General features: G+C 44.5%; 1 protein-coding gene across 42 annotated transcripts in view; it reads right to left on the bottom strand.

Annotated features, from left to right (window-relative positions):
* The window catches only part of RIMS2 (regulating synaptic membrane exocytosis 2), a 378,604-nt gene that overhangs the window by 281,296 nt on the left and 77,959 nt on the right, over positions 1-19,349 (bottom strand). For all 42 annotated transcript variants that reach the window (XM_068161226.1, XM_068161227.1, XM_068161209.1 and 39 more), the window contains one exon: positions 5,794-6,104. In XM_068161226.1, coding sequence (XP_068017327.1) covers positions 5,794-6,104 — 311 coding nt within the window. The remainder of the gene's footprint in view (positions 1-5,793; positions 6,105-19,349) is intronic.

Raw genomic sequence — 19,349 nt, 5'->3', positions numbered from 1 at the left:
GTCAGAGGCCCAACACTACTCAGCAGAGATTCTACAGCTGGATGATGGCTGGCTTTAAAAAGAATAGTTGCTTTGACAAAGGGGAAGAGGGAAGAGGGAAGAGGGAAGAGGGAAGAGGGAAGAGGGAAGAGGGAAGAGGGAAGAGGGAAGAGGGAAGAGGGAAGAGGGAAGAGGGAAGAGGGAAGAGGGAAGAGGGAAGAGGGAAGAGGGAAGAGGGAAGAGGGAAGAGGGAAGAGGGAAGAGGGAAGAGGGAAGAGGGAAGAGGGAAGAGGGAAGAGGGAAGAGGGAAGAGGGAAGAGGGAAGAGGGAAGAGGGAAGAGGGAAGAGGGAAGAGGGAAGAGGGAAGAGGGAAGAGGGAAGAGGGAAGAGGGAAGAGGGAAGAGGGAAGAGGGAAGAGGGAAGAGGGAAGAGGGAAGAGGGAAGAGGGAAGAGGGAAGAGGGAAGAGGGAAGAGGGAAGAGCACAAACAAAACACCCAGCTAGGTCATTGGCTGCTCTGCTACCCTGGGGAAAAGTGGAGGGACAGAAGTAATGCATATGTCATAAAAAGCACACTGAAGTCACAGGGTGGCTGCACACGTCCTGAATGTTGTGTTAACAGCATCACAGTGGGAGACCCACAAAGCCTGCATTACAAGATAAAAAGAGCTGCACAAGCAGGTTTGTTTCTCAGAAGAGAGACAGTTCTGCAAAGGTAGTGGTGAGAAAAACCTCCTGTTCGAGGAGCCACGATAGAATGGAGGAGCTGCAACCCATTGCAAGCTATTAATAACAGGAGAAAACACAGCACAGGAGCTACAGGGAGCCTGGGCTGTTACTAGACCACACAGTCTCTACACAGATTTTCACTGTCTTTAAATATGTCAGCAGGTAGAACAACATAGGTAAAGGTCTTAAAATGTCTCTGTTTCACTCGAGATTGCTTTCAGATATGCTTAGGTTTCACAAGTCCAAGTAAAAACTACACACTTTAAGGCACCTGGCCTGAAGATCTATAAACCCAAGTGTTTGGAAACAATCAAAACCAGAGGCTGCACTACAGGGTTGTGTCATAAACACTGCAGAAGAAAAGCACTGATATCCTTGGGAAATAGCCAGCCTTTCAGAAAGAAATGTAATTGACCAATTCCTGAGCATCACAGCCGTATTTTAAGCTGCAATAAAATGCCACCAGTGGGGTTCTCAGGAGCAGTTGTTCATAATCCAGCAATTACAGAGCCTTTTGAAAAAAGATGTACCATGAAACAGATGGACACACATTCTCATTTATTTAATTCATGCAGCTCTTTGATATTTCTCAGCTAGCTTCTGCTTGCTTTTTCCTGTCTCCTCCTCTTCCCTCTTATTTTGGTCTCTTTTCTCTCTCTGTTCACACCCTGACATCCCCAACTGCAGTCCCAAAAGACAGAGCCTACACTGCCGACTCATACCAGCACTCCTTTCGAGAACAGAAGTGAAAGGACACAGGGGACCACTCTCATTCTACTGTCACTGGGAATGCAAAAGAATAAAACCTTTATATGTGGGGAATAAGCATGTATGTTCCATACAGAATACATGCACAAACCCTGCACCTTCAGACCCAAGTAACCTCAACAGCTTGCAGATCTTACTCAGAATAGAATGCATCCTCCAAACCCACTAGACTGTGTGGAAAACATCATAAAAATCCTCTCTTTTTTTCCATGAGATAAAAGGGATGAGGGAAAATGAGCCCCAAAATACATAAGTATCATTGAAAGGAGAAGGGAGGGGAGTAGGAAGGAGGATATACTTTATCTGTGTCTACTGGCTTGGAAAATAAATACTGCTGTTGTGCAACTCCACAGCTGCTCACCCTCTCTATTTGTTGTTTTCATTCTGGTTTATATGATTTAATCTCATATCCTTACAGTTAATCTGAAAAGCGTTCAGGCAGCTTTATTCATTAGTCTTGCTTTAAATCATGATCTGCAAGATCTCTGTAGATACCAAGAACCAATTCCGTTGCTGACATAGCTCACCTCCTGACAGATGCAGCAACAACAAACTGACTCATGAAATATGAAAACTAACTTCCTCACAGTATTTTAGCTTCTATTTTCACATCAGAGCCCATGAAAAATACTCTCTAGGGCAGCTTTTCTTACACTAGTAGGACGCACGACAAATAGCTATTGTAAAGCCAAAGTTAGCATTGCTGAATTTGGGAAAGCATTTTGGACGCATCAGAGAGACAAAGCAACCAACCCACCCACCACCACCACAGAGCACAGCAAAGAAACCACCAAAACACTTCCTCACTCACAGCCTGTGAGACCTGCACTAGATTCTGTGGTCCTGCTCTGGCACAGGGCTTGGACTTGATGATCTCCAGAGGTCCCTTCCAATCCCTAATATCCTCTGATCTACCTCTACTATGCAGCAGCATTCGAGGCAGGCGTTAGACTAGAGAGTTCTCTCATCACAACCTTGCACTGGGAAGATGCATGGGCTGTTTCCTACTTCAGGAGAGCTATTGCCTACAAACGATTCTGAGGTGCCACATATGTAGAAAAGAGCTTTGTGAAGCAATAAAGCCGCAGAAGATTTGCAATTTAGAATAGAATAGAATAAACCGGGTTGAAAGAGACCTTCAAGATCATCGCGTCCAACCTATCATCCAACACCACCCAATCAACTAATCCATGGCACCAAGCACCCTGTCAATTCTCCCCCTGAACACCTCCAGTGACAGCGACTCCACCACCTCCCCGGGCAGCCCATTCCAATGGGCAATCACTCTCTCTGTGTAGAACTTCTTCATGACCTCCAGCCTGAACTTCCCCTGGCGCAGCCTGAGACTGTGTCCTCTTGTTCTTGAAGCACTGAATGCACGTGGGGAGAGGAACTGCAATGGCTCTCACAATGGATCCCACCAAAAGCAAGAAAAACAATTCTTTCTACCACTCAAGCACAGCACCACCACCTAAAGACCTAAGAACAGTTCAGGCAAACAGAATTACACATAAAATGTGCATCAGCACTAATAAAAGCTGGGGAACAAGGAGCCTTATTAGGATGTTGTACACATTTTAATAGGACATTGCAAACATTTGCTCTGGCACAGGCTTTGGAATTAAGAAAGCAATGATTTCACAAGCTGGTTGCCTGCTACAAAATGACTGGGGAAAGCAAGCAAACAAACAGCAAACATGTCTGGTGAAACAATTTTGCACCTAGGAAGACAGCACCACATATATGAATGATGTGCAGCATCAGTCTTGGGAACAACAGAGTACATGCAGGGTTTCAATCAAAATAAAAGGACCCTTTGGTACAATCCAGAATTAACACAAAACTGGAGAGTGGAAATCAAAGAGCTGCAGTGCATGCAGCCATAAATCTACCATCTGCACAGCAGACCTCAGAGTGGACCTTCAGAGTCTATGGATTACATAGGGTAATCTTCTGTATTTCTTTGATTCGTGTCTTTTGGTAGTTTTCAGGGAGTCCAGTGTCACACTGCATCAGCAGCCAGGCTGCTCACAAGGCTGTGGTTACTTCACAATTGCCCTCAGCGTAAAATCTCAGTGCAATAAACAAATTAAACTGGTTTCACCTCAAACAAATTCACATCAAATTACAATGGTCACTGAAAGTAATCTAACACTGTGTCAGAGACAGCCAACAGGGCTTCACTAAGGGCAAATCCTGCCTGATGAACCTAGTAGCCTTCTATGGTGCAGTGACTAGATCAGAGGACAAGGGACATCCTGTGGGAGTCATCTCTCTGGACTTCTGCAAGGCCCCCACAAAATCCCACTTGCTAAGTAGAGAGAGATGGATTTGATGGGCAGACTGTTCAGTGGATAAGGAATTGGCTGGAAAAGGACTTGGAACTTCTGGTGGAAAAGAAGCTGGACTTGAGCCAACAGTGAGCACTTGCAGCCCAGAAGGCCAATGGCATCCTCAGCTGCATCAAAAGAAGCATGGTCAGCAGATGGAGAGAGGGGATTCTGCTACTCTGCTCTGGTGAGACCTCACCTGGAGTACCACATCCAGCCCTGGAGCCCTCAACACAGGAAGGACATGGACCTGATGGGGCAGGTCCCAAAGAGGGCCATGAAGATGACTGGGGGCATGGAGCAGCTCTGCTACAAGGACAGGCTGAGGGAGCTGGGGGTGTTCAGCCTGGAGAAGAGAAGGCTAATTGCAGCCTTCCAATACCTGAAGGGGACTACAAGAAGGCTGCAGAGGGACTGTTTACAAAGGTCTGTAGTGACAGGATGGGAGGCAGTGGTTTGAAACTAGAAAAGAGTAGATTGTGATTGGATGTTAGGAACAAGTTCTGCACCATGAGGGTGGTGGAACACTGGAACAGGTTGTCCAGGGAGGTAGTTGAGGCCCTATCCCTGGTGATATTCAAAGTCAGGCTTAACAAGGCTCTGAGCAACCTGATCCAGTGGAGGATGTCCCTGCTGACTGCAGGGGCTTGGACCAGACGACCTTTAGAGATCCCTTCCAATCCAAACTACTCTGTGATTCTATTTTCCTGGAACAATAACAGGGGGGTGGGGGGGAAGAACCAGAAGAACCTGCTCCTTAGCATCAAGTTAAAGCTGCCAGCTGTGTTTCTGGAAGACCACACACATAATGGAGGAGCACTCAGAGCCTCTAACTACTGAACATCAGCTGAAATCAACCCAAAGGGCAACAGGCAGAATAAATTAAACAAAAAGGGTTAGATTAATTACATTCAATCTGCTCTCAAATAAGACCAAAAATAGCAAATAAAATATGGTAGAATACAAGAGGTGAGGGGAAAGGAAAAGAATTCTAATTATACTAGCTAGAAAAGATATTATAGCTGTCTAACTTGTTTCAAGCTTGTGGAATAAATATTGTAACGAGGTCATCTCTGGGCAGCAGAGGAAGGCTGCCAGAGTACACTGCTCTGGCTGCCAAGTTCCAAGGCAGGTGGAGGTCTCTGGGGAGAGAGGGTATCATTGCCATGGAAACATGCAAGCAAGACTGCCCTCTTCTTTCCCTCCCAACCCTATTTAAAGTCCTATTCTAGTCTGGTTTGGGAAAAACAAAACAAAACTCATTACATTTATTCAATGAAACCATTTCTACTGTTGTGTTCCAGTGAAACAGCCACAAAAGCTGAAAGCCTTCTGGTGCCTTTTTGGTACAATCACATGAAGAGAAAAGAAAGGAGGTTCCAGCTCCAGCCGCTGGCTAAGCTGGGTCCTAATCCACTACTGTTGAAGCAGCCACCCTTTCAACCAGGGCCAAGCAACACAAAGACAAACCAGTGAGGAAAAGTTTTCATACTGATAGCAATAACTAACAGCAAGAAACTGAGATTTCCCCATCTTCAACAGCACCTACTGCACACATCACCAGAGCATTTAATCCAATATTCTGAACAGCCACCAGCTTCATTAACCTGCCTTTGGGGGGGGGGGGGGTGGGGTGGGGGGTGTTTTTTGAGCCTTCTTTTTAACTACTAAGATTCTGCTCTAAAGTTAATGGCCAGAAAAGAAATCTGGTAGCATTCTGCAGAGCACAGTGAGCATGACTCAACAAAGTTGCCAGCACAGGGGCAAGCTGTCACACTGCAGCTGCCATTTGCCATGTTGGGTTTGGGGTTTTCATAACGAGCAGGAATGAAAGACCCCACACCGTCCATGCCCATCTGAATGCAGTAGGAGACTCCCCAGCTGCTGCTTAGGACTGGCTCAAAAAGCCCAGGACATATTTCATAGACAACAGAGTGACAGTGAGATAAAATCAGTCCCATCAGCGCAGCAGATCACAGCTTCCTTACCTGTCTGACGTTGCATCGCTTGGGACTGGATGCTTTACTCCTGAGCCATTCTTAATCGAGTCTTGTCTTGTGAGCCCTTGAGGTCTGTTTTTGTCCAAAGCTTGTGTGGATACATCACCTGGAGGTCCTTGGTACTGTGAATGCTCCTGCAGCTTTGCTTTTTTCTCTTGGGGGGCTTCCTCGTTCCGCAGACCTCTACCACCTTCCTGGTCAGGCTGCTGTGGCGCGCTTGATCCACTGTTATAAAACCAAGCTCCTGATTTGGTGAGGATTTCTTGTTGTTTTCGGCACAAGTTACATACCCACATCACCTGTTCAGACAGAATGAAAAGGGGGGGGGGGGGGAAATCTGTTAGTTTGCAAACACTAAACAGAAAGCTTTCCTCAAGTGTACATCGATCTCCAAGGGGAGAAAGAATCATGCTTTAATTCATTCCGTTAGGAACGAACAAGAGTTCAGCCCCAGCCTGTGCAGCCTTGGAGGAAAGTGCTGTAGAAAAACATACAAAAGTTGTTTTCCTGCTTTGGCTTCACTGTTTACAGGATAGAATACAGAATTAACCAGGTTGGAAAAAGCCATTAAGATCATCCAGTCCAACCTATCACCCAACACCATCTAATCAACTAAACCATGGCACCAAGTGCCTCATCCAGGCTCTTTAAACACTTCCAGTGATGGTGACTCCACCACCTCCCTGGGCAGCACATCCCAATGGCCAATCTCTCTGTGATGAATTTCTTCCTAACATCCAGCCTAAACCTCCCTTGGCACAGCTTGAGACTGTGTCCTGTTGTTCTGGTGCTTCTTGCCTGGGAGAAGAGACCAACCCCCACCTGGCTACAACCTCCCTTCAGGTAGTTGTAGACAGCAAGAAGGTCTCCCCTGAGCCTCCTCTTCTCCAGGGTAAAATACAATACAAGTGAAAAATAACAGGCATACAGACAGCAGTGAGTGTGAGATCTGCAAATGAGGCTGACAGGCTGAGAAGGGTGCAGTGCTAGGGGGGAAATAAATACATACATACATTTAAAAGGTAATTTAAAAAGGAATTAAAAAAACAATTCCTTGCACACTGAATCCAGTAGTAAAGAACTTTGGAATAGATTCTCTGCTGTTGCAAAGAAGTCATTTTATAGTTCTCTGGAATGCTTTGCTGATTTAATTCTGTATCTTACATTTACCAGCAGGAGGTGACTTCCAGAAGTGACTTGATTTTCCAAGCTACTGTGAAATTAAAGCCACTTTATAAACAGAGCAGAACAATATGTAAGGTGGGTGAGGCTGAGAATGTGAGTTCATTTCACATTCAGTTCTTCTGCTGTGTAAGAATAAATCAGGATCTGATGGATCAGATACAACAGGCCAGTTATTAACACGGTGGCACAAACTGGTTATTGTGTTACCTTCAGCTCTGTACTGTAGATAGCATTAATTCAGCTCAAGTTTTAGCCTTTGCTCCTTAATCTTTATTTTTCTGTAGCCTTAATTCAGCTCTTCTCTCCTTTATCCATTTTTGTCTTATTTCACAGACAGAGTTATACTATTTTTGCTATATATTCTTTGAATGCCTACACTCAGCCTTCAGTTTTAACTCTAATTTAATCACCACGATGCACCTTTCCAAAGGCTTTGCAGTACAGGACTGTCTACATTGATCCCATATCCAGGGCTAAAGTATAGGGGTTGTTCTATCACCCAGTTCTACACCTGCCAGAAGAAAAGGGGGATCAGGGAAAGGAGAGAAGACAGATTTAACAGAAATCTAACAAAACAGCCAAACTGATACAAATGTCCCTGTAAAGTACATAAAGTTATAGTCAGCCCGGCAAAGACACAGCAGTCACCCTAAAGAGTAAGGCACTCTTCAAGAGCAGAAGGAAGAGGACCAGGGTCAGCAGAAGCCCCTAGGAGAAAGCCCATAGACTCTCTCTTACCCTCAGCAAGATTCCCCTTTTAGACTGAGTCTGATGTTTATGGTACAGGATCTGTAACTTTCTGTGTGCTATTTTACCTTCTGTTAGTAGATGCTAACCTCAACCACATCCCTGGGCAGCACATTTCACCACTCTCATTGTAAATTACTTCTTCCTGATGTCCAACCTAAATCTACCCTGCTCCAGTTTCAAACCACTGCTCCTTGTCCTATCACCACAGACCCTTCTAAACAGTCCTTCCCCAGCCTTCTTCTGGGTCCCCTTCAGATGTTGCCATGTAGCTATAAGGTCCCCATGAAGCCTTCTCCTCTCCAGGCTGAATAGCTCCAATTCTTTCAGCCTGGCTTCAGAGGAGTGGTGCTCCAGCCCTCTGATTATCTTTGTGGCACTCCTCATGACCCACTCCAACAGGTCCTTATCTCTCTTGTGTTGGGAGGCTCAAGAGCTAGACACAGTAGTCCAGGTATGAGAAGGGTGGCAGGATCCCCTCTCTCAACCTGCTGGCCACACTTCTCTTGATGCAGCCCAGGCTGCCATTGGCCTTCTGGGCTGCAAGTGCACACTGCTGGCTTACATCCCACCAGCTTCTCATCCACCAGCTTCCCCAAGGCCTCTTCTGCAGGGCTGCTTTCATCATCCCCCAGCTTGGACTGATACCAAGGGTTGCCCCAACCTAGGTGCAGAACCTTGTATTTTGCACCTTGTAGACTCCTCTAGTCTTGACACAAGCAGTTACAATTTCAGTTTCGAACAATGACCCACAGTGAGCAGACTGGCAACTGTCACACACAGAACTTTACCTGCTTTCAGTGAGCATCAGGAAATTCAAACCCTGGATTAGTACAGGGCTAAACTTCTGCATCTTACCAAAGCATGTAGAAGCGTGCTTGCAATTCAATACACACTGGGAAATTGCAATGCAGACCTCTCCATTAAAAGGCAAACATTCCTGTAAGGTAGTGTTACAAGAGCACAGATGGGAAGGTGACATATTCTTGGACAGGATTTCTCCTTCTGCCCTCAGGTGCCTGTAACAGAGAGCTCAGCAGCTCCTACACATGCAGAGCTGCTCTGCCCCTGCCAAGTCCCCACCAGGACAGAGCATTTAATGTGACAGCAGCACAGCAGAGAAGGGGGAGGGAGGCTGCACGAGTGGATCACAGGCTTAACACATACACTGTGACATACCTGCAAAGGACAGAAGCTTCCCTTCTGAAGCACTCCTTTGAAAAGAGCTAATCACTTCTATCAGAAGTCTGCACTCTGGAGCAGATGCATACTACCTGCTACCCTCATTTTCCAATCTCCTGAGCACCACTGAGGAGCTCAGCTGTCAGGAACACATTCTGTACACCACCACCAGCGTTGCAGTTTGTGGGTGTCAATTCTTCTCAGCATGAACACTGCCAATTTGAAAAGGGGGGTGGGGGGGAATGGGCAAGAATGCTGCTAGTCAGTATCTCTATTATTTAAGTACCAGTTTAAAAATAGGATCTGAAGTGCTCTTGACACTGTGGGGAGATGTGCATTTCAGTACCAAAGGCTGAAACACCACCTGGTGCCTAGGATAAGAATTGCTGAAATTCCTTCCAAATTAACCCAGTATCTAGCCTGACATTTTCACATGAAGTCTTCATCCCATTTGTCTTTCTTTTTAAAGACTTACAATGCTGAAGAGAAATATCCTGAATTTGGATGAGACAGATTCACCTCAGGTTTTCCATGGGCCTTCCAATCACGAACAGTAATTCCATACACAGAACAAACAAGTTCTAACTCATTTGGGACTTCTTCATTTTTATGTGATTATTCACAACATCAGAGAATCACAGAATGGTAGGGGATGGAAGGGAGCCCTGGAGATCACCTTGTCCAACCCCCCTGCCAAAGCAGGCTGACCAGGACAGCATCCAGCCTTGTTTTGACTTTTTCCAGAGGCAGAAAGTCCACCACCACGGTTCCAGTGCTCTGCCAGCCTGAAAGTTGTTCCTCCTTATGTTTAGATGGAATCTGTCACAGATGTGAAACAGCTTCATGAATTACCAAGGAAGCTTCTTCAAAGGAGGTGTACTTCTACTCTCCATCTAGGATGAGTTGAAATAGTCACTGCCAAATCAGCGCTGGCGCTCAGGAACATGAGTCAGCTTCCTCCCTGCAGTCATGGAAGTTACAATTCACACTAGATGTAGTAAAGACTTCCACTGAGGAAATGGCTGATGTGGAATCAGCTGCAGTCTGGACACAGTACACACTGGTGAGTGTTACATCCCAGCAAGTAACAGCTGTGTAGCTTCTAAAGGGGAGCTTCTAAGCCCACACAGTACTCCACAGGGCCACAAGGTCTCATTAAATAAATGTGATAGATTGTGGCATGAAATAAACCTGCCATAAGTGAACAGAATCTACAATATGGTTCCAAAAGGTCAGACTTGAGCACTGGAAAGCTGCATAACTACCTATTGAGAACACACAAGCTGACCAGGATAGACCTTTACCACAGCTTCAGATTTGCAGCATGCATTTGCTGTCACTTTCCTCAGCAAGCTTAAGCTCACTCCATGAGAATACTGGATAGGAGGACACCTTGAGTGCTGGTTCCAGTTGCCTGCAGCTTCTGGCAACAGCATTATGGTTTTTTATATAACAACTTCTTAAATTTAACAAGTTTCCATCCTAAAATTAACTAGGAACAAACCAAACAAGCAAACAGCCTCTCACACTGCTTTTCCAGGCCCTGGAAAGAATGGCTTTTCATTTCCAGTGCTCATTTATTCCAAGCTATTTGTTCTTGTATCACTGTTGTCATTTAAATAGCTCCTTTCTCTCCTCTGTCTTTGTTGCCTGATGGTTTTATGGAGACCAATCACATACTCTTTCTGCTTTCATTTTTCAAGACCACATAATTTTGCTCTTCCTGACCATGCCTGTACCAGCAAGACATAACCACATCACAGGGTCAGGGGATGGCCCATGAGTGCCTGCTAATTCCTCTGCTTCCTGGCACAGTTAGGTCTTTGCCAGCCAGCATCTCCCAGGCAATGTCAGCACACAGTGCAGAACAGCATGGAGCAAGAACTGCTCCTAATAAGCAGCCTGGACACAGCTATCCTGCTATGGAAAGGAGAGTTCAGAGTTGTTGAGCAGGACTGAGCCACACAGGAGTCCCTGCCCTGTAGTTCAGGATAAAAATTCTTATTTGTCCTTAAATTCTTGATTTTACATTTAGTGCTACAAAACCTCACTCATGGTTACTACTGGAGTTCACAAGGTGATCTGTTTCTTTGTTATATGATATGCCATTGCTCCCCTGCATTGATAAGTACCCAGCTTGGTGTCACCAATGTAATTAATTCTTGCCCTCTGTGCCAAATTACCAAAGATCTTCCCAAGTGCTAATGCTGGAGGAGCTCAGCTAGGAAGTTGCTTGTGGCTTTTCCCTCTATATCATTATTCAGTTAATCCTCATTGTTTCACTTCAACCAGTAATTTCTAGGTGCTCTTGAATCATCTCATCTTCTGCAAAGAAGTTATAGTTAACTGCTACACTAATTCCTACTTCCCTCTGCATGTAAATGAATTCCTTCAACTCCTCAGTGCAGCTAATTTTGCCTATTTGTTGCCTTGATGCCCCTCTGTCTGTAGAGACTGTTGTTAGATCGACTCTGCTGATGGACTAAAAATTTGTGATGGAAGAATCACAGAATCATAAAATGATTTGAGTTGGAAGGGACCTCCAAAGGCCATCTAGCCCACCCCCCTTGCAGGGAGCAGGGACATCCTCCACTAGATGAGGTTGCTCAGAGGGCAGTTAAAATACTTTGGGGCAAAATACAGATAGTTATGGCTGGAGTGAGGTAATATAGGCACTAGGATTGATAACTTTTCAACAGTTTGCTAGAAAAATGACTGACACTAACAGTTTCTATGAATCCAGGAAGCCTGAAAATACTAAGTTTTAATTACTTAATTACAGCATTTTCTTATTTTCTTAAGTGGTTTCACAATGATGAATTTGGGCAAAGCAGTCTGTTCTGTTAGATTTGCACCACAGCAATCAAACAAAGGACAGCTCCAGGTGGTTTTATTTCACAAAGAGCTTTACCCTCAACGGCACTGGTAAAAATATTCCAATATTCTGCTATTATTTGAGACTTTCACTGCCTGAAAGGCTCAATTGGACATTATTGATGCTGCTTTGTGTTCAAAGTTCTGCACTAATGTCACAGCTATTAAAAAACAGCTGATCAACCACAGCATATTCATTAGCTGAGCTTTGTGAACTCTGTGAAGATGAATGGCACTAATTTGTCACAGATTGTTTAGTACTACCAGACACAATAACATCAACACGAGAGAGAAAGCAACAGGACCACAATAAACCTGGGGTCTGTGTGCAGAGGACACTAAACTGCCTCACTCCACATCATCTGAGTCATCACTCATCCCTGAAACTGTCTCAGAAGAATTAAAGACCCAACTGCAGTGAAATGTAACAGTAATAGAAGAATGGGGATGCTTGTCCTGTGGTTACTGCTACGCTGAAAACCAGCATGCTCCTTCAGCTTAACATAAACTTGCTGCCTAGCCTCTGTGTAGCCACAGCAGCACAGCTCTCACTGCAAGCCCCAAGCTCAGACATGAAGAAAATATGTAGAGTCACAGAACACCTTGAGTTGGAAAGGACCTATACTGACCATGATGTCCAACTCCCTGCTCCTTGCAGGACTACCTAAAACTAAACCCCATGACTAAGCATCCAGATGCTCCTTGATCTCTCACAAAACTGATGTCACAACTGCTTCCCTGGGGAGCCTGTTCCAGTGCCCAAACACCCTCTCAGTAAAGGACTTTTCCTAAAACCCAATCTGAACTCCCTCCTAGCACAACTTTGCTCCACTTCCTTGAGTCCTATGGCTAGAGAGATCAGCATCTCCCCCTCTGCTGCCTCCCTTGAGGAAGCTATAACCACAGTGAGGTCACCTCTGAGCCTCTTGCTCTCCTAGCTGAGCAAGCCAAGGGACCTCAGCTGCTCCTTTTAAGTCTTGCCCTTGAGACCTTTCACCTTCTCTGAACACACTCTAACAGCTTGATGTCCTTTGTACATTGAGGTGCTCAGAACTGCATATGGCACAGGAGGTAGCACACATGACTGTGGGGAAAGGTAGGAAAATCACCTCCATCAACCTGGATAGCTACAATCTGCCATCTAGGCAGGAGACCTACCATGAACAGCATGCTTACAACAGCCACACATCTCATGCCACTCTTAACCCTGGCAGAACAGTAAGAACATTTCAGGTTAAAAACTGTGACATGCACGTCACAGTACCAGTACCCAGTACCAGAACAAGAGGACACAGTCTCAAGCTGCGCCAGGGGAGGTTCAGGTTGGATGTTAGGAAGAAGTTCTATACAGAAAGAGTGATTGCGCTATGGAACGGGTTGCCCGGGGAGGTGGTGGAGTCGCCGTCATTGAAGGTGTTCAGAAGGAGACTTGACGGGGTGCTTGGTGCCATGGGTTAGCTGTTTGGGTGGGTTGGATTGGTTGATGGGTTGGACACGATGATCTTGAAGGTCTCTTCCAACCTGGTTTGGTTTATTCTAATAAAGGTTTATTCATGCCAGGCCCATGAATTTTAACAGAAGAGGAGAATAAGAGTCAAAAGGCAACAGTGTTGGTGATAGCTAACAGAGTCAGGTACACATCACTTAGCAATATGCTAAAGAGAAAAGTCCATGTTTTACTGCAGGAAAAGGGAAATGATGGATAATGAAACAAAGCTCTTTCTTTTTTTGTTTAATTCTAGGGCCGAATGTCCTTTGCTAAGAAACACATCTGGTTAATTGCCTCCATTTCTACTTTAGATGCAGTAGCAACTCTCTGCACTTCCATAATTGTTTCTTCCTTTATAATATCTACAATTCCACACATGCAAAGCCCTTCTGCTACCTCAACTGCCTGTTAGGTAGCTAGGTGAATGCTTCCCCTCGCTGCTAGTGTGAACTAGCAGATGTGTGTCACTAGTGAGAGTGACTGCCTGCCACAAAATATGCACGACTTAGGTCACTCAGATAATTGTACCTACAGCTTAACTTCCTGCTTTGCTGTTCATTTGCATCCTTTCCTCTTGCAGGGAAAGATAAATAGGTGGTGGTAAAACTTCTCCTATACACATTATGTGTATGTGAACTGACAGTAAAAAAGTGGAAGAATGCAAAGTCTCATACCTTAAGTCCTTCATGTCCTTCAGAAGTCATAATATGAGGCTACAGATGAAGTAAGAACAGGAAGGTCTTGAAGAATACCAATATCTGAATCTGCTGGTGATGTCTCTCCAAAAAAGCACCCAGACTGTCATTTCAGTGTGTAGCTACTGGCCAGCAGACCCCTCAAAGAATATCACCTAAAGATAATTCAGTCCTGACAAACTTTGCATCAGGATTTGAAGCTCCCATCAGAATAAAAGGCTTTCTTAGAGTATGTTCTGGAAACCATGCCTGTGCCTTAAAAATGGCATGCAGTCTGCCTAGCAAAGCAGGGGGGGCTTGCTAGGAAGTGCTTTTAAATAGATGTGCTCACAGCTGGCAGCTTTTATCCATTTATCATGATAAACCAGCATCTGATTCTTGTTGTCTCCACACAGCTTCTGCCCCTTCACTTTTGCATCGTACACTGCAGACAGATCTGAGTGAAGCAAGTCAGGGTTTGTGGGAGCACCACATGCAGCCTATATAAATGAGTTTGGGGAAGTTTGAGGCTTCAGAAAACTTCTTAAAGAGGCACTTTCAGTGAGATTAAATCCTGACACAAGGTGGGAGGGAGGGGGTATGAAAGACTTTTTTATCTTCTCAGGATGTGAAGTTATGTGTGTTTTCCTTCTCAGTTCTGGGCCAGACCTAGCCCACATTTAACTCCACTGAAAGAGACAAGAGTGGTCTGATGAAGCCACCCTTTTCTTCCCTACTTGTTATGTGAAGGTGGTGGCATGCTCTACCTCAAATAACAGCCTCACACAGCAAACAGCATCTGGGATGTGATCAAACCTTTACTTACAGCCTCACACAGCAAACAGCATCTGGGATGTGATCAAACCTTTACCTACAGCCTCACACAGCAAACAGGATCTGGGATATGATCAAACCTTTACCTACAGCCTCACACAGCAAACAGCATCTGGGATGTGATCAAACCTTTACCTACAGCCTCACACAGCAAACAGGATCTGGGATGTGATCAAACCTTTACCTACAGCCTCACACAGCAAACAGCACCTGGGATGTGATCAAACCTTTACTTACAGCCTCACATAGCAAACAGGATCTGGGATGTGATCAAACCTTTACCTACACCACCTATACAACGTGCAGATTTGAATGTGCCATAAAGGACATAGCATCATGACACACTTTTCCTACAGCAGGATACGAAGTAGGAACAGAGACCATCTCAAACACTGACTCGGCAATGCCTTAACAAAATATTCCTGCTCCCTCTAGTGGGCTTTGGTCGTGCATCCTGTCAGCAACATTAGACGAACACAAGCAGCAAAAGGCTTTGGAAAGGTGTAATAAAAAACTGTGTTACAAACTTTGACCCAAAAAAAAACCAACAAAAAATTCCTTATATTTCTCTTGCACACCTCATATTATGAGAACAATGAGTAGCAGCAACTTTCAGGTTCCACATTGGAACCAACAAAGTGGTTTGGGTGTTAACTGATTAAAAATATCCTTACAGAATTTTAGTCCATAATTTGAAAGCTCACTCTTTTTTTACTTCATCTGCCAGTACGAAGAAGTCAAATGTTTGGAATTCTAATTCAAATGTGATGGAAGCATTGACAAAGTTGAGTAGAATAGAATAGAATAGAACAGAATAGAACAGAACAGAACAGAATAGAATAGAACAGCATAGAATAGAATTAGCCAGGTTGGAAGAAACCTTTGAGATCGAGTCCAACCTATCATCCAACACCATCTAATCAACTAACCCATGGCACCCAGCACCACATCAAGTCTCCTCCTAAACACCTCCAGTGATGGTGACTCCACCACCTCCCTGGGCAGCACATCCCAATGGCCAATCTCTCTTTCTGTGAAGACCTTCTTCCTAACATCCAGTCTAAACCTCCCCTGGCACACCTTGAGACTGTGTCCTCGTGTTCTGGTGCTGGTTCCCTGGGAGAAGAGACCAACCAACCCCCACCTGGCTACAACCCCCCCTCAGGTAGTTGTAATGTAATAGCTGTAGTTGTTATGTAGTCTCTTGATGGGTTTTGAGCTATGTATTTTACATTTACAACACTAGATGCAGTGACACACTTGGAGTGACATCAGAGTGTGCCAGTAGACTACCTTCTGGTTTTATGTAATGGATAACCACAAGTGAGCTTACAAAGATGTTTACCATCGTGGATCCTAGAACTGAAATTCCAGCCTATTTTGCAGGACACAGAGAAGACTGAGAGTGTTTCAAAAGGTTAGTTAAACATTTTCAGTTGTGGAAAACAGATTCTGAAAGATGGAGGAGTCCCCTGCTACAACTCATGTGTGCAAAGGCAAAGTTGTTCCACCTTCAATTTAACTGCCACAGAGATAAACCTCTCAAAGACTGAGCCCATGTGATACTCTCAGATAAAAGGGAAATTGTATCACAGAATGTTAGGGATTGGAAGAGACCTCAAAAGATCATCCAGTCCAACTCCCTGACAGCCTTGAGCAGGTCACACAGGAGTGCATCCAGGTGGGTTTTGAATGTCTTCAGGGAAGGAGACTGCACAACCTCTCTGGGCAGCCTGCTCCAGGGCTCTGGCACCCTCACAGAGAGAGTTTTTCCTTCTGTTCTGTGGTGGTTTTAGGCTGTGCCTTTAAAATTCAGCTACAGATTTCAAACAGAAAAGTAGCAAAATATGAATAAATCACTACTGGGGGTGTAAAAAGGAGAACAAAAGATTGTTCTAAACAAATTCATTGGGCAATAGCTGAATAAGAGGAGCTGTACCATAACAATTCCTTCCTTTGCTCTTCTGTGGCTGTCTTGCTTCGCTCAGGAGAGATAACCTGCTTCTGGCTGGCCTTGGCTAAATCTAACCACTGCTTCTCTCTCCCCTCCTCTCTCTTTTGGGACAGGGGGAGGGGAGGCAGTGGAACAGCTTCTCTGGTCTCTGACCAGGAGCAGTTTTGTGTTGTTTGCTAATTGTAAATATCTGTGTAATATTGTGACTCCTGTGTATTGTGTACACATTCATTGCATTCCATCCTAGAGTGCAGATTTTCCTTGTAAATACAGCTTCATTTGCTTCTTACTGAGTTAGTCTGGCAAAGTTTATGTTGGGGGGGGAACTTCAACCCACCACATGTTCCAGCTTGTCTCCTTGCCCCTTGTCCTCTCATTGCACATCCCTGAGCAGAGCCTGTCTCACCCCTCACATATTTATAACCATGAATGAGGTCACTACCCAGGGTCCTCTTCTCTGTCTCTCAGTAGGAAGACGTTCCACTCCCCTCATCATCTTTGTGGCTCTGCACTGGACTCTTTCAATCAGTTCTCTGAGGTCCTACTTGAACTAAAGGGCCCTAGAACTGGACACAATATTCCAGATGCAGCCTCACCAGGGCAGAGTAGAGGGAGAGGAGAACCTCTCTCAACCTACTGACCACAGCCCTTCTAATACACCCCAAGATGCCACTGGCTTTCTTGGCCACAAGGGCACATTGCTAGCTCATGAGCATCCTGCTGTCCACCAGGACCACTGGGCTTAGACACTGCATGCTTTCAAACCCAATCCTTGCTTCTCTATCTTATTTATTTAGGAATGTTTTGGACAAAGATACCACAAAGATCTGAAGCAGTGGCTGATTCCAGAAGGTTTATGAAGCTTCCGACTCAGAATAACTTCTGAGGGACATACCCTTCACAGATGCACTCCACAGAGCCCAAACCTCCACATTTGTGCTAAGGCCTGGATCTTTCTCATTAAAGAACCCTGATAGGTCACAGCCCTCTTGGGTCAGGGTGTCACCTATGCTCTGCAGGAGGCTTCAGCTGACAGAACCTCACATCATCATCTGAATGGTAACCAGTAGACAAACCTATTTAAAAACCACTGAAAACAAGGATCATCTCTTCTTATCTGTACTAAAAAGATTAACATGGTTGATTTTACAAGGTTTTCCCTCAATAATACCCTGATAATCTGTGCTGGTGGTATTGTACCAAAAATGAGAACAAAAGATTAACAAAAATAACATTAATGAAAGGCAAAAGTTACATGAAAAAGAAAAGCCTGATGGGCTTGGGCTCATTATTACTTGAACTTGAAATGAACATTTATGACAATAAAAGAACTGAACTCCTATCCACCATACAAAAGGCACCTATGGTGTTTTGTTGAGCTCTGGGCACTATAACATTACAGAAGTCTAGTGCTGAAAGAGCATACTTTCATACTTTATTTCAGAGCTAAGGTAAATACACCATCTTTGCTATCTAACAAAAATAATCACATTCATCTGGAAGAAGTCCAGAAACAGACTACTGGGGGAAAAGAAGAAGAATAATAACGAAAATCTCTTTACAACATTGTCCATAGTAATAAAGCATTTGCTCTTGAAAAGATAACTTTTAAAGCCATTTTTAATGAGCACTTCACTTGAGATTGGTGTCTGGTTCTCAACTGAGCTGGTCCTCACATTCTACTACAAAAGAAAACACTGATAGGAATGTAAAGAGTTATGCTCTTCCCAAATGACCCAGACCACCATAATGAATTTTTTCTTTGGCTTCTCCCAGGGGTGTCCATGACAAAAAGAAGCAAAACCAGGAAAAGATAAAAAAGATAAAATTTAAAGCAGATTAAGAGGAATTTTGTTCCCACAAAATAATTTGTTTAAAAATACGTATATAACCATGGTGTTATAGCTTCAAAATGAACTCATACTGGATGCAGACAACTAAACAATTGCACACAGTAGGAGGGGGGGGAAAAAATAAGCATTTGAACCCTTAGCTTCAATGTAGAGGCAAAACTATTCTAACCTCTTGGAAAGTTTATATTTATTCCCTACCTAGGGTTGTAAGAAATCCAAATGGTTAACAACAATCAATATCATCTTTCATATCCACATGGCCAGGTACCCGAGAGCAAGATCACCTTAATTAACCAGGTCATGACTCTGAAGTTCTGTAGCAATTACACTGAAACCGAAAGATGGACAGGCTAAAGGAACACCACTGGTGATTAACACTGCCCACCAGGCTACATGAACACCACTGGTGATTAACACTGCCCATCAGGCTACATGAACACCACTGAGTGATTAACACTGCCCACCAGGCTACATGAACACTAGTGATTAACACTGCCCACCAGGCTACATGAACACCACTGAGTGATTGACTAACATTGCCCACCAGGCTACATGAACACTAGTGAGTGACTGATTAACACTGCCCACCAGGCTACATGAACACTAGTGAGTGACTGATTAACACTGCCCACCAGGCTCCATGAACACCAGTGATTAACACTGCCCTACTGTAAACATTTAAGGGTAAGTGGGAGGTGTACCTGTACACATAGGAAACTAAAGGACTAAGATTCTTAGTTAATGAGAATAGA

The sequence above is a fragment of the Melanerpes formicivorus genome, unplaced genomic scaffold (genome assembly GCF_026170545.1).
Source record: "Melanerpes formicivorus ecotype bairdi unplaced genomic scaffold, bMelFor1.0.p_v2 SCAF_56, whole genome shotgun sequence".
In the NCBI taxonomy this organism is placed as follows: domain Eukaryota; kingdom Metazoa; phylum Chordata; class Aves; order Piciformes; family Picidae; genus Melanerpes; species Melanerpes formicivorus.
Note: the sequence above shows the minus strand (reverse complement) of the source record. Positions and strands in the feature narration are given on the sequence as shown.